The following is a 16,432-nucleotide window of genomic DNA, read 5'->3' as shown; positions in this document are numbered from 1 at the left end:
GGCCAGCCCAGTGGCGCACTCTCCAGTGCGCCGCTTGGGAGTGCGGCGGCACTCCCGCCAAGGGTTCGGATCCCATGTGGAGACCGGTTCCCGCTCACTGGCTGAGCGCGGTGCAGGCGCGACACTGAGGGTTGCGATCCTGTTGCCGGTCAGTAAAAAAAAGACAAAAAGAAAAAAAAAAAAAAGAAAGAAACTATTGTTCTTCACAAGGTAAAAGCAAAACTTATGGCTCCTTCCAAGATAACGGTCCCAGCTGGAACAAGGAAAAAGAACCCTGCAACGGCTACAGGCCCTTTGGTGAAAGTTACTTCAGTCAGAAAATGGTACTGTCTAAAGATTCCTTTTAAAAATATCCTCTTTTGTGTTAGAAATCATGCTTGTCTGTTTTTACATGTTCCCATAAAGGATGAGGGAAGAGTTTGTCAAGCAGGGCTCAAAATAAGATTTAAAAAAAGGCTGGCCAGATAGCTCACTTGAGAGAGCGTGGTGCTGGTAACACTAACATCACAGGTTCAGATCCCCGTACCAGCCAGCCGCCAAAAATAAAAAGCAAATAAAATTTTAAAATAGTAATATTAAAAAGAAAATCATGACTGGATGTTACCAGGGACCCTGAATTTCTGCTCTGGGTAAAGAATAAGAGGGTGATATGAACACACACACACACACACATGCACCCAGAAGCACATGCACCACCCCCACCCCCACCCCACACCGCCTCCAGGGAGGCAGGCTGATGGTGCTCACAGAGGCTACATGGATAAGTGCCGGCAAGCCCCTTACTGACCACTCCATAGTCAAGACAAGGTTCTGGCAGTTGAGAAGCTCAACTTCAGACAGTCAGATGGCAGCAGTGCAGCCAATACCAAGTAGCACCTAGCACTGGTTTCACCAGGGAAGAAAGATTAATAATACCCTTTCCCTGTCAGTCTCTGCAATTGGGTTTTTAGCCAAGTCCAAGTATCCAGATATCATCTTGCCCTAAGTACCTCTGATTTGGGCAAACTTTAAAACAAGTATTGGAGTGCCTGAAATATAGTAGATAGGCCCTCAAATAAACGTTACTCAACAGACTGCTTTAGAGGTTAGAGAGGTGACAGCCAAAGGTACAGGGTTCCTTTATGAGGTGACAAAAATATTCTAAAATTTGCTGTGGTGATGGCTGCACACATCTGTAAATATCCTAAAAACCATTGAATTGTGCATTAAATGGGTAAATTGTAGGGTATGTGAATTGTATCTCAATAAAGGTTGTTTTTAAGAAAAGAATTCAAGAATGTTGTACCAAATTCTTCATCTGTTCTAAGGTGGTGCCATTGTTGTGAGGTTCTCATTCCCAGCTTACACACAAGCCACAAGAAACATACGGTCATGCATCACTCAACAATGGTGATACGTTCTGAGAAATTCATTGTTGGGCCATTCCATCATCATACAAACATCACAGAGTGTACTTACACAGACCTAGATAGTATAGCCTACTACACACCTACATGACACGGTATAATCATTATCATCTATGGGACCCCCATTGTTTATGTGGCCCATCATTGACCAAAACGTTATGCTGCACAGGACTGTACTAAAGTGGCACATCCCAGACAAAAAATAAGAAATTGCCAGGCATGATTTTGCCAATAATGCAAAATTTCTTTCATCTGTTGTATTCTCTTGATCCCAGAGGTGGAATGTCAAAGAAGTAAACTATTCCTCAAGCCTGAAGATCACAGTACCTGTTTTCCTCTTCCAGCTCATCCTTTCTGTTCATCATGGCTACGATGGCTTGTCGCAGCTCATCTAAGAGAAGAAAGCAAAGTCAAAATGAATGGGCAGCTCTTACCTGTTGTTATACCATCCCCTCACCTCTGTGGATTACATGCTACTAAGAATGACTTGTTTAGATAAGTTCCCCTTCCCCTTTCAAAAATAATTCCTACACAGTCTTAAGAGTCCCAGTGGGCTCAGTTGATCACTCTTTCATCAGCCACACAAAACGGAAGGTCGGGGCAGGATGAGAGTAATGTGGAAGTGTTTCCTTGGTGAACATACTCAGCCGCTGTGGAAAAGCCAGGCTCAAAATTCCTAAGCATTTTTCCAAGTCTTTGTTATTGAACAACATTTATTTTGAATAACAATTTATTCCCAGGTATAGCTATTTATCAACCTAGACAGATCCAGTGACACTTGGGTCCATACCAGCATAGAAATAGTAACTCAAGTTTAATAGAAGTTCTGATTTTGTTACACTGACTTCTATACTTAGGTGACATTATAAGGGAGGAAGGAGGCGTCTCCAATACACAGTCCATAATCACCTGCAGGAGTTACTCTTCTGAACATCTTCAACATATGAAAGGCTTCATGGATAGAAAACCACACTTTTAAATTAAATAAGCATGCAAGCTTCCGATCTACATCAAAGTTAATTGCTGCAACTGTCCACAAGACAGTGAAAGATCACTCAGTCAGATCTCAAGACCAGAACTTCTGAATTCGGAGAGCCAGTGTTGTTTTGTTTACTTCCCTTAATGGACCTTGTGAACTATATTTCCCTCTTAGCACTGGCTGCTAGGAAGCTCACAGCCAAAATCACACAGCTAGCAAGTGGACGTGGCTATGTAGCAACCACTATTTGTCCCAACCTTCCCTCTGGTCTTCTTTTCCACCTTGTACCAATTACCAATTTTACTTATAACATGTCTTGCTTTTTTTAAAATCTGTTTTAATGTGCTGCTTCAAATCCTTTTTTGGAAGAAAGTATGGTTTGTTGGTTTCTTCCTTTTAGCTAAAATTTAAACCCATATACTTGCCAAATAGTTCAATGCCCTTACTGGCGCTATCTCATTTAATCCTTTATACACACCTAAGAAATATAAGTCACTATTCCCTTTCTATTGGGGTATAAATAAATTGCAAAGAAGGAAAGAAGAAGTAAATGGGGAGGGAGAAGGCCTAGATAAGTAAGTGGGTCCCTCTGGTCCCCTTATACTCAGGATACCCAGGGAGAAAGAAGCCACCAAAGACCCCAAAGCAGGAAATGGGGTCTTGGGACTAACGCTGTCCTCAGACTGCAGTGAAGAAATAAAACCTCACGTGCCATGGAGGTAAGAACTGCTATTTTATCGACACAGTAACATTAATCCATTTTACAGATGAGGAACAAATCAGTGGAGGTTCCTGAATAAGATACATAACCATACACTTCGTAAACATCAGAGCCAGGAAGGCAACTGAGTCTCTGCCCCAAAGTTTGCTGCTCCTAACGCTGAGCTGTGAAGACACATATCATTGACAGAAGGAGACAATGTTATGTGTGGGCTACGTCCAGAGCCAAGCACTCTGGAGCCCACTGAACAACAACAGGTCCAGGTGATGAGGCCACATCCAGGACACTGAGGGCTTAGTTCCTGGTGCCATGTTGTAAGGCCAGAGCCATATGCGATCCTGTCAACTTTCCTCAATGTTTGAAATGTTAATAATAGAAAAAATAGGTAGGAAACACCTTTCCACAAAAAATGTTAATAAAAATTAGAAGGGGGGGGCCAGGACTGAGAAGAAAAGGAAGATTAAGCCCATGGCAGAGTTAATCAGCCTTGAGAGGCAGAAAGAGGGAGGCCTGCCATCCTGCTGCCCCTACAGAAGGGAGCTGGGACATGAAATGGATGAAGCCAGAACAGAGCGTGCCGCCTGCCAGGGCCATGCTGCACACCTGTAGTTATGATGGCCCAGAGCTCATACATTCATTCATTTTGTCAGTAAACATCTACTGGGCACCTACTGGGTACAGGTACCTTCCCAAGGAGAGAGCCACGTTCCCAACTCACCTAAGGAAGGAGAACCCTGAAAGTAAGATGTCGTAATGGAAGACAATAATGCACATTCACAGATGCCTATGGTGAAACAGAGTCTGTACAGCTTTTCATGCTAAACTCGACCAGGTAACCAGGGCCCTTGCTTGGAGCTTGTACCAGTGCCTCAGCCTCTCTGAGCCCTTCTCTCAGGCACAAATAGGGAGCAGAAGATTTCTTTGCACCTCCTGGGGCGCTGTGAGGATCAGAGGAGAGATTGGACAGGATGGTGCTATGGGAAACAGTGCCTCTTATGGACAGTAGCAGGGAGCATTAGTGATTTAGAAGAACGTATCATACTGCTATTGTGAATTAGAATTTTATTTTTAACTGGAAACACTGATAAGTCTATAGGGAAAAAAAACATGAATAATTTATTCCCATGATATTATAGGCATGAAAAAAAAACAGTCATATTATTGAAGACAGGCAGGATAATACCTCTTTGGCTCTCTAAGAAACCTAGAGCAGGTGGCATCAGGTACTGTGGACAGAGACTCAGGGAATTGCTCCTTTCCTCCAAGGCCAGCTTGAATTCTGGATTTTCTTAGGGCCACTGGAGTTCTCGGCTGGCCTGAACGTCATATGGGGGCAAAGCAATAGGACATTCATCACTGCAATGTGAGGCTGGAAGAGGCAAATCTCCTCTTCTTCAAAGAAACTGCACTCTACTGGCCAGCCGTCCCTGTCAGACGTCTGTCTCGTTCAGTGGTGGCATGTCACATGCACATCTAGTTTGCACTAATGAGCTGCTCATGCTGGATCTAAGCGGGATGACAGCATGACGGGGAACACATTCAGGGTGTGGGCACCTCTGCCACCAGTCCGCTCAGTAGAGGGTGCCCTGGACTGCACAGGACAGTCCCTCAACCCTGCCATGCCTCTCCTGGAAGGAGTAGCTCGTCACCACGAACATGACCCCTATCCCAAAACATTTGCACATGTCATTCCATGCAGCCCCCAAATACCACCCAACCCCTTTCTCTGGACTCAACTGCACAGAGAGAGATCTGTCTGGTCCAGTGGCCTCCTGGGGGACCGTCCACAGTAATTCTGACTGTACTGTTTGGGCTCTATATAAGACAGCCTCTCCCCTGAGTAAGATATAATCCAACAGATGTTATTTCATGGATTTCCTGGCCAGCACCCATCTTTCTTCATGTTCATCCCCCATTTCCAAAGTGATAAAACCCAACTCATCTATTCAGGCCTGAATGAAAAGGCACCTCTTCCGAGAAGCCCACCCTCATTTCCCTAGCCCTGCAGCATGTTGCAGGGTTTGCGATAATTAGTCACCTCTGTCTCCCCTTATTAGCACACGATGCCTTAAAGGCACACAGCATGTCAGGTATCTTGGTGTCCCCAGAGCTCAGCATGTTGACTGTTCAGTCGAGGTTTACAGAGTTGAATCCTGTGAAAATGAGTGGCCCAGAGAGACCATTTCTATCTAACTACTATGTTTCTAAAACGAATGGCAAAAATAGTGGCTGTCATGTAGCGAGCACTGTCTATGTGCCTGGCAATGTGTCAGTCCCTGACAAGCCTCATCTCAATTCTCACAACCACCTGATGTGGGTGTTTAACAACACAGAGCAGAAAATGGAAACTGGGACAAGTCCCTTGTAGAGTTCCAAGTCACGTTCCAAAACCTCTGAAAGGCCCAAGATTGCAAAAATTGTCCTGGGCAGGTCCAAAGCTAAGAAGGAATAAGGCGCTGAGGTGGGGAAATGGAAGGGGCAAGAAGAAGATCAAATGCAAGTTCCAGTAGCTTCCATCCCATCTAGGTAGCATCTATGGAAAGCTGCTACCAGCAGGCTCCAAGGCCAGGCAGATCTGAGTTCAAAGCAGCAGCTCAGTCACTTATTGATGAAAATCTCAAGCAGGTTCCTGCCTTTGAAAACTGCAAAATGGGATAATGCTATGATCCCTGTGGCATGGCTGAAAGATTAAACTAAAGCTCCCAGCCTGGTGCACATACTGCAGTGAATGCAGGGAGGTGGTCCAGGACCCTCGATCCTAGAGCACAGTCTCTGGAGTCAGGTCCCAGCTTCAAATCCTGGCTCTGCAGGTGGGTAACTTTGCTTAAGTTACCGGCCCTCTCTAAGCACCAACTTTTTTACCCATAAAACGGTATCTTAACAGTAACTACCTTATAGAAGTGTTGTAAGGATTCAAAAAGGCAATACGTTAGCAAGGAACTTAGAACAGTGCCCAGCACTTAGTGGCATTTAACAAGCATTAGCAATCACTATAATGAGAGTCTTTCCAGAACTGCAACATCAGGGATGGGAAAGATGGAGACAAAGGAGCCATGATCGCTCTCAAGTACAGGTATGTTCAACTGGGTACATTTTCAGGAGTTGGGAGATTTACTGACCTGCTGTGTACCTCTACCTTGGGAAATAAAAAGGAATTTTTCAAAGTGGTCTATGCCCTAGAGCAGCAGACTAGATAACAGAATTTTCTGAAGTGTCAAACAAGATCACCACGGGCAATGTGGGAAATCAGACTCAGCCCATAAATGATGTGTCATTTAGAAGAGAATGTGTAAGGGTCTGGATTCTGGGCTTTTTAGGGATGGGATGAGGGGGTCCCAAATATTGCACTTGGACTTTGAAGCTGAAAATTTTATATTTCACAGAAAAAATCTTGGAGGAGGAACTGTTTCCCAGGAGGTCCCAGAGACATATGAATGCTGGTCTGGCAAGAACAGCCTCAAGCAACCTTAAGAGATGGCAGCCAAGAGATCACCTTCCAGGGGCCCAAATCACACTGCATAGAAGCCACCTCTGAGAAGCAAAGAGCTGACTAACGCTGACCCAATCCATGCCATCATCCTGGTATAACCCTTCCCTTACCCATACGCTGTGTATTTCCAGACTTGTAGACAAGGCTTCTATATTTGTATCGACATCAAGATGACCAATGACACAAGTACTGCAAAGCAGTACTCTGATAGCGGGACTCTTAAAAACAGCATCCATCACAGAAAGGAGGACTGTCTGTTGGACCTGTCCCTTCCGCCTTCCCCACGCTGCAGTGGTGGAACATTCGTAGTAATGGTTGTTATGGGTTAAATGTGTCACCCAAAGGTTCACATACTGGAAACCAAATCTACACCGTAACAGTGTTAAGAGAGTGGGAAATCCTACTATGGTAATTGAAAGATGGGGCCTTGAAGAGGTGATTAGATGGTGAGGACTGTACCCTCATGAATGGATTAATCCATTAATGGTTTAATGGGTGGTCATGGGCGTGGTTCCGATGGCTTTATAAGGACAGCAAGTGAGAAGCTTAGCTCTCTCTTACTCAGCTCATTCTTGCCATGTGATACGCTGAGTGGATGTAGAAGCAGGCCCTCACCAGACATGTTCCCTGGACTTTGGACTTCTCAGTCTCTGAAACTGTAAGAAATAAATTTCATGTCTTTTTAAATTTCTCAGTTTCAGGTAATCTGTTATAAGCAACAGAAACAGACTAATACAATGGTAGAAAAGGAAATGGACAGAGAGCTGGTATCCCCCCAGACCTGCTCTTTCAACAGGCTTGAACTTTAATACATGTCCACTTTTGCTGCCACACAGGCCATTCTGTGACTTCTTTGGGCAGTAAAGCCAGTAGGTAACATTGGGGTAACTTCCATACATCAAGTAAATATGCTCTGCCAGGCATGAGTGACACACACAAGCAGAGGTGCTCCCTAAAATGTCATTTTCTCTCCTCTCCCCAGTGCCACACAGCCCATTATTTGTTTGGTGTCTTATCAGTGTGATTTCCCTTCCTCTTTATTACCTGCCACAGCACACACATTTCAAGTGAAAACAGAGCAGCGCCTCTGCACTGCAGCCTCAGCAGAGCCTGGCCGAGCCAGGCTTTCTCTCTCCTAAGGCCGAGAGGTAAATAACCATCCATCTCCAAATCGGTGCCTTGCTTGACTTCAGAGGACTGTACTGCAAACTCCGTCTAGTACACAGGAGAATGCTACCTTCAACCATCAGAAACTGATCTGGGACAAGAGACAGCATTTCAAATCACTGTGGAAAGGATGCATTCATCCATAAATGTTGCTGGGGAGAGGAACCATTTTGGAAGCAAGAAACAAGAATTAAATCTTTGCTTCTGTTATGTAATGAAATAAATTTCAAATAGAATAACATTTAAATACATGAAATGCAGCAATAAAAATTCTATGAGTATATGAACAGACATTTATGCCATCTTTCTGAACACAAAACCAAAGACCACGTTCATTAAGGAAATGATAGTTTTGCTGTAGATTTGTTTTAATGGCTGCACAACAAGTGCCAATCTAACAAAATATAATTGGCCCATTGTTTGTGGAACTCTAAGCTCCTCACAGCAGCAAACGGGCAGAGTAGAAAGAGCACAAGCTTTCTGATCAGATCTCCCTTCGAATCCCAGCTCCCCCTCGTTCTAGCTCTGGGACCCTGGCTAATGACAACCTCTTTACCTCTCTGCTGCCTCAGCTAGAAAAATGTTGCTAATATTAACAACCTCATAGGACCGGGCAGGGGCCAGTACAAATTTACTGGAGCACTGCCACACTCATCTGTCTGTGTATTGTCTGTGTCTGCTTTCGCACTATAATGGCAGTGATGAGCTGCTGTGAAGGAGACCATGGGGCCTGCACAGCCTAAAATATTTACCATCTGGCCCTTTACAGGTAATGATTGCCAACCCCCGTCTTAGGAGAACACCCACAGCTCTCCCCTCTCAGCCTTCTCAGGTAAAGCAGGGCTGGAGGTAGTGCTCTGTGGTTAGGGATGTGGCCTGCCAACACTGCCCATCGGTGTGGGCCCACTGGCTGTCCCCAAACGAGAGACTGGAGATGGACCTTTACCAGAAACAAAGCAGCAGTTGAGCAGCTGCTGCCATGGACACTGGGGATCCTTCTTTTCCTCCCTCCTGAAAGGCTCCCCCCCTTTTCCTCTGCTCCCTCCGGCTGTCCCTGCTCAGCCTCCTGCCTTGGGTCTTCTTCCTCCACCCTCACTGGTCCCCCCAGTGTGACTGCATCTAATGCCCAGGGCTCAACCACCAACTCCCCCACCCTGTGGACACCTGGAGCTCCAGCCCAGGCCTTCTCCTGAGCTCCAGACCACGTGTACAACAGCCTTTACCCACTAGGGCCTCTGCCCATCTCCGACCACATCAAACCCACTCTCCTTCTCTCGTGCTTTTGTGTCTCAGCAAAGGCTATTTGTTCCCAGGGCCTATTAGGCTGCCCCCTCCCTGATTCTGAGCTGTCCTCTGAGCTTCAATTCAGGAATTACCTTTTCTGAGCCGTCTTTACTCACTGGCTACAGCAGCTGTGCATCAGCAGGCCCAGCCCCTCTTCTTCTTGCCCCTGCTCAGAGACTCTGCTCCCACAAGCCTCCCATCCCCACACATGCCTACCACCACTTGGTGAGACCAAGGGTAGCTAGTTGACTCAAATTAAGCCAGTCACATGGAGTGTGCCAGAAGCCTTGGATGGCTGCAGTCTCTGAGTAGAGAGACAAAGGAAGGCGGGAGCAGGTGCATCTGGCCCAAGAGCAAACAGTTCTAAGTCACTCCACCAAAGGCCATTTGCTGAAAGCCAATTTGCCAAAACACCAACTTAATGAACCCATCCTTAAACGAGACCTGCCACTGGGCCCAGGACAATTTGCTGTGGCTCTTTGTCACCAGGGGCAGACGCCTGGACAGGGTCAAATGCAGACAGGCTCGGGGCAGAGGTCCACCAAACACAGGAGCCAGTGATGCCCCTCAGGGCAAACCCACTGGGCCAGAAAAATTGCTGAGTTTGGTGAAACAGCAGGGGCCTGAAACATCAATGTGTGCCATTGAGCCCTGCTGCCTCATACTGGGGCAAAGCCACAGAGGAGCCAAACTTGAAAAAGGATCGTAGAGATCTGGAGAGCTCACTAGATGCTGACCTGGTCTCTTACTGTGCAGATCAGATGTAGCCACGACGGTGGGCGGGCGGGCACCAGCAAGAGCTGACTCACAGTGACCGTGTGGACACAGGGAGCAAAGCAGCCATGCAGGAATGGCCACCCAGCTCCTTCTGGACACCGCCCCCCAGCTCTCCATCCCCCGTGAGCCCCTACACTACTCTCTGCCCTTGTGTTCTGAACTTGAGCAGTTTCCCTGCACTCACAGCCAAACAACCCAAATAGAGTTCATTGGATCCTTCTTTTCCCAAGCCCCCACTGTCCACCTGTGTATACCTCCCTGAGAACACACTGTTCACTGAGCCAGGATTGTTCATCTACAGGTCTGGCCACCAAAGCTCCACCCCCAAGTCTGTCAGTCCCTTGAGAATAGGGGCCCCAGTGCCCAGCACAGCAGATGTCCATAGGACACATGTGACACCTGCTGGATGAGGCAAGGGTCGGATGAATAAGTGAATTAATAAACACATGCATGGCTGACTGTCACCCTCTGCTAAAACCTGCCCCTCAGCTCCAGGAACTGATCACGGGATGCACTGGGCAGAAATGTCAACTGCGCTTAATAACAAGTTCAAGGCCTCACCAGAGAACACTAACCACGGGGTTCACAGCTGTAATTTCCTGCCCTGGTGGCAGGGATTCATGCTCAAATTGAGCTTTTCCCATTATGTGACTTGGGAATGCGATGCACATGGTGGGGGAGTGCGGGGGACAAGTTCTCACGTGTCATTATCATGACCTAAATAAAACTGGATGAGCCTGCAAAACCATTCCCTTCCTTCCTCAGCACTGACCACGTGAATCTTCAATTTCAGAAAGATCACTAGAGCAGGGACCAGCCCCCAGGGACACACAAACACAGCCTCACAAGCCGGATACGGCACTGGCCCATTCACACAAATGATTGTGGGATTGTGGGCTTCAGAGGTTGCTATATAAAGTACTACAACAGTGACACTGAGGGAGGGGTAAGAGGCAGACACCCTCAGCCATTAAAAACCCTCCGGGGGGGAAATTATCCTGAGACTAATTGATCCTCAACTCCCTTTTCAAAATTAAGAAGGAAGGAAATGAATTACGATGACCAGACACAGTACATGGGACGTGCCCACGTACACACATGCTCTCTCACATACGCAGAGATATGTGTAACAGTTCCCCGGCTTTATAGAGCATCTTTACCCAAAGACCTCAAAGAGCCTTTACAAATACTCCCCTGGGGCCCATACTCGGTTGCAGTTAAAGAAAAAACTCACGAGGAAACATGCACAGAAATAAAAAATCTTCTGTGGGTATATATTTAACCTACATGGTCCTCTTTCAAACTTAACGTCCTGCTTTTTATATCTTTGTCTGCCTACCTGTTCCCTTTCATCTCCAAAGGAAAGGATAGACTATATAGAGCTCCAAAGTGTAACTTTTAAAATCAATCTCATGCCCATTCTAGCTTTTTGTTCTGTTTCTCTCTCCTGCTTCCCCATTCCTCCTGCCCAACCAGAGTTTCTACTTTTTAATTTGTTATGATGAAAAAGAAAAAAAAAATGCCCCAGACCCCTTCCCAATGCTCAGACAGCCAATGGTTACCACACACCAGTGGCTTTTCACACACCCAGCAATGTGAAAGGCACTTTCAGTACACAATCTCATTTAATGCCCACGAGGTCACTGAGAAGCAAATATTATTACACCCATTATAGGAATGAGGAAACAGAGGCGCAGAGGAGGAAAGTAACTTGACCCAAGCCACACAGCTTGGAAGTGGCAGGGCATGGACCCACACCCGGTCAGGCTCCCTTGAAAGCCTGTCCCCCTGACCTGCACTGGCCATGCCACACCTAACCCATCCCCTGCGACAGACACACAATCCTAAGACTTACACCAGCTCGCAGTGTGTAAGCCACTCTCCCACCCTCTCTGTGTGCTCTTTTGGAAAATCAAGAATCTGATTAAATTCTGGCCCTTCCCACACAATAATGATCTAGAAAGGGAAAGGAAAGGTTTGAGGAACCCATGGGAACAGATTGAAAAATATAAGAAAATCACAAAGTATAAAAGAAAAATACCTTGCAATATCTTGAAAAAGTTCTGGATCTTTATTAACTTTTCCATATTTGTAATTTTTTCTCTCATTCATGCTTGCTCTCTCACGCTCTCACACACGCGCGCATGCGCACACACAGTGTTTGTGTACAGTGACTTATGGTACAAATCCTTAAAGCAGGTGTCCCTAAAGCAAACACAGACAGGGCCACACAGCTAGTGATAGTGAGTGCAATGAAGTCCTCAGAGGGATGTGGACACAGCAGGAAGGGTCGAGGGCATGCCCAGCTAAGGCAGCAACCCCTGCCTCTAGTCTGCTGTCCATGTGGGAATGTGGCCCAGGCAGCCACCAGTTCTGACCTTTCAAGAGAAGCAAGAAGCCACAATTTTACACACACCTGATTTTTTTTTTTTTCCTTTTTGTCTTTTTTCGTAACCGGCAACGGGATCGCAACCCTCAGTGCTGCCCCCGCACCTTGCTCAGCCAGTGAGCGGCCGGTCTGCATGTGGGATCCGAACCCTCGGCGGGAGCGCCAGCGCGCTCCCAAGCGGCGCACTGTAGCAGTGCGCCACCGGGCCGGCCCCGATACACACCTGATTTTTAAATGCATAAGGTTCTTACCATGCAGTCCCAACAGATCATGCTGTGAGCCAGGACTTTGACACTTCCTGCTCTAAAGTTCAAGTTCCAACCAGCAATTAGCTGGGAAATGCCAAGGTAGTTAGCATACCTGTGCACAGCCATTTTGAAAAAGCACCTTTCTGCATCAAGTCAGAGAATGCCAAAAGTGCAGAGGTGGAAGGAGTCTCTGAGATGGACTCTGATGGAGATGAGATCTCAATGAGGCAGAGAGAATAGACAGTAACTGAACACCCCAAGACAGCTCTCACAGGTACCTCCAAGGGACTAAATCAGGGACCAAAGACGGCCCAAGCAGCCCTGCCCTGCCCCACTCAGAAAGGGCTAGAAAAGGCAGCTCTTAGGTACACATGAAATTGTTACAAGTAATAATTCAGACTTGGGGGCCGCGACCGGAGGAGGGGGGCGCATCTCTTTACTTTTAATTTTATGCCTTTCCACATACGTATTTTCATTTCATATCAAGGAGTCAACAGGTAGTCTCTATTTGTTATCTAAAGTATTTTAAAATGCATAAGCACTTTAGCTTTAAAGAGGTATCCACCAACAGTACAAGAAACGGAACCAAGTGAAAGACTTATTTGGCCAGTAAGAAGGGAGAGAGGTGGTAAAGTAATTTTTTTTGTTTTTTAAATAATGTACTGAGGTGAAATTACATGATATAAAATTAACTATTTTAAAGTATCGGTATTTAGCACGTTCACGATGTTGTGCAACCACCACCTCTATCTAGTTCCAAAACATTTCCACCTTCCACAGCAAAACCCCTTACCCACTGAGCAGTTTCTCCTATTTCGTCCTCCTCCCTTGCAACTGCTAATCTGCATTCTGTCTCTAAGGATTTACCTACTCCAGACACTTCACATAATGGAATCTATACTACGTGGTCTTTTATGTCTGGCTTCTTTCACTTAGCATAATGTTTCCTAAGTTCATCCATGTTAAAGCATGTATCAGGCTTCATTCCTTTTTACAGCTGAATAATATTCCATTATTATTGGATATGCCACAATGTAGTCACCAGAACATCCAGGCTGTGTCCACCTTTTGTTGATTGTGAATAGAGCTGCTATTAACATTTCTGGACCCATACTTGTTTAAGTCTCTATTTTCAATTCTTTTGGATGTATAACTAGAAGTTGAAGTACAGGGTCATATGGTAAGTCTATTTAACTTTTTGAGGACCCACTAAACTCTTTCCTACAGTTAGGAGATACAGTTTTTTAAAATCACTACATCTCACTCACAGAAGGGTTCAGAAATGTGTATGGTAGTTATCTATGTCCCCGCCATCCGTACAGTCAATTCTGATTATTTCACCATGCTGACTCCAAATATTTAAAAATAAATCATACCGATATAGTTGAAAAATAAATTAAGGAGAGTGGAACAGGGGATGGAAAAGAAGACAGCTGCTCCCCCAAGCAGAATGTTATCACAGGGTGGGGTGGGGGGCTACTTATCAACTACACACCAGGCACGCCCTCTTCTCCTTCCCAGTGTGCAGAGAGGTGCCAGTGATGTGCACAAGTGTTCACAGAGAAAGGCTTCAGTGGGAAACACACAGCAGAGACCAGTGAAGTGCCTGAGTTAAGGTGACAAGTGGAATACAGGTATTAGTTAGATAATGTCAGATTATGTGACTATGGAAGGCAGAGCCCACATGCTCTTCATTCCAAACAGTTAAGTCAGTAGGTGCTAATAAAGAGATGGTACATTCTACAAAGATATCCATGTGGACAGAACCATCCTACTACCTTTAAAGCATGATTCTACTTAGTATGTCACACTCCACACATGCAAAGAAATCAACTTAGATAAACCTGGGGGGAAAGGACTGTGCTGTGCATCAGAGCCAGCAAAAACTAGTCTGAATTTCTTGGACAGAGTATGTCTTACACTGCTGCCTGAGGTTTTACTGGCCTGGCTCCTAAAGTCACGCAGATCGATAACTCCTGTGTAGACTGAGGAACCTACTTTCTCCTTTTAGTACTTTTGTAGGAGAATGCAATCCCTACCACAGGATGAGATTCCCAACCCAGACAAAAACAACTCTGACACACTGCTCCTTCAACACTAGGTCAGAGTCTCCACCACTAGAATTCTTTGGCCCCCAAATTTCACAGATTTGTGGAAATATATCAAAAGTAGAAATGGTCTCTAGAAAATGTTCTCTCTAGATGTTGTCAGCATTCCTGACATTCATATACCCTCTTCATCAAGAGTCAAGAGGACACCACCACCACCCACCCCACTGGGCCTGGTGCATCTCTTCAGTGGGTGCAGAAGCTTTTGCCAATAGAGTTGGGTTACAGATGTGGACAGAGAATGAGGTCTCCACTGAAGGAGGCGACTTTCCTGTCATCATTCCTGGGAAAAGAAAAGCGTCTCTCTCCCCAGATCTCACTCTCCACAGATTGGACTTGGCACAGCTTAGACAGGGTAAGGGAGCACCCAGGCGTGAGGAGAAGGTGGCCTCGGTCACAAAGCAATGAAAAAATCCCCAAGGCTCAGACTGCACCACAGACCAGCTAACTCAGAATCTCTAGGGGTGGGACCCAGGCACGGGTGTTTTTGTTTAAAGCTCCTCAGCTGATTGCGGAGTACAGCCAAGGCCAGGAAGCACAGCTACAGGAGAGCCAAGCTGAAGCTGGCTCAGCACAGATGACAGCAGCAGCTCACATTCAAAAGCTCCAACTATGGGCCAAGTCCTGTCCAAAGAACTTCACAGACACTACCTCAATCAACCCTCCCAGCAACCCCCGAAGGTACATACTGTTACTGTTCCTATTTTTCAGATGCGCAAACTAAGGCTCAGAGAATGTAAGTAATCTGCTCGAGGTCACACAGCTAGGAAGTGAGGGCGCCTGCTGGCCCTAGAGCCTTGTTCTTCACTGCCACGCTGTACAGCCAGGTGGTGGAGGCCTCTGGCCTTGGTCCAGGTCGATCACAAAGACTTCTCTGGGGAAGTTTGAGGGGGAAAGGTGTTTGGCACATGTATCCCAACATTCGGACCAGCCCTACTAACTATTCCAGCCTGGTCCCAGAAATGCTCATGGAAGTGGAAAGTCCACCTCAGAGCTAAAGATGAGAAGAGAGCCCCCAGCAGAGGTATGGGGTCACAGTGTAACTGAGTGTGCTAAAAAGGAAAAGCAGACGGAGATGGGACAGCCCTCAACTTCTAGAGACCCCTCTGCACGTGGTAATTTTTCATCTACTGCCAACCTTGAAGGACAGGTCTGAGCTTGGTTGTAGTAAAGGAACCAGAGAGTTCCTTAGTAATGGAACTGGTGGTGTCATCCCCCATCTTCCAGATGGAAAAACCAAGAGAAGTTAAGTGACTTTCCTAAAGCAACTGCTAGTAGGACACGTGCCACGTGCCAGACACTGGGTGAAACTGTACGTAAAGCATCTCATTAAACCCTCCAAACCACTCCACAAAGCAGGTACTAGAATCAAACCCATTTTATAGATAAGGAGACTGAGACACGTGAAGTGATCTGTCCTAGGTTACAAAGGAATTACAACAGAGAACTGGGATCAGAGCACAGGCTATTTGTCACTGGAACCCACCACCATAACCACCATATGATACTTCCTGTCTCTCCAGCACCATTGTGAGGTCTTGGAAAGAAGAAGCTGTGGCTCTGCATTGGCTCTGTACAAATCAGCACTGTCCAGAGCTTCACAGAAGACACACAGCCAGGGGCACCTAAGTGCAACTGCACCATGGCACTGGAGTCAGGAGAGCAATAACATCCTCTTATTTTACTGAAGCTGGTTTGAGCTGGTTTTTGCCACTTGCGACCTAATCAGTCACACCTCATATGCTGCAACTTGGAACTTACTCAATGTAAGGAGGGAGATACGCAGGACAAGGAAAATGACACTATAAGTAAGGATATGTGATGTCATGACAAGTGACACACAGGATTCTGGGCTCAGCAGCC

The 16,432-nt window shown here is 46.2% G+C and overlaps 1 protein-coding gene across 1 annotated transcript in view; it reads right to left on the bottom strand.

Moving 5' to 3' along the window:
* The window catches only part of LOC103607302 (sorting nexin-29), a gene marked incomplete at its 3' end in the record, with an annotated part of 379,169 nt that overhangs the window by 258,560 nt on the left and 104,177 nt on the right, over positions 1–16,432 (bottom strand). Inside the window, exon 12 of the mRNA XM_008591823.1 lies at positions 1,734–1,797. Coding sequence (XP_008590045.1) covers positions 1,734–1,797 — 64 coding nt within the window. The remainder of the gene's footprint in view (positions 1–1,733; positions 1,798–16,432) is intronic.

Source organism: Galeopterus variegatus, unplaced genomic scaffold, assembly GCF_000696425.1.
Source record: "Galeopterus variegatus unplaced genomic scaffold, G_variegatus-3.0.2 Scaffold150, whole genome shotgun sequence".
Classification (NCBI taxonomy): domain Eukaryota; kingdom Metazoa; phylum Chordata; class Mammalia; order Dermoptera; family Cynocephalidae; genus Galeopterus; species Galeopterus variegatus.
This window is presented reverse-complemented; position numbering and strand designations above follow the sequence as displayed.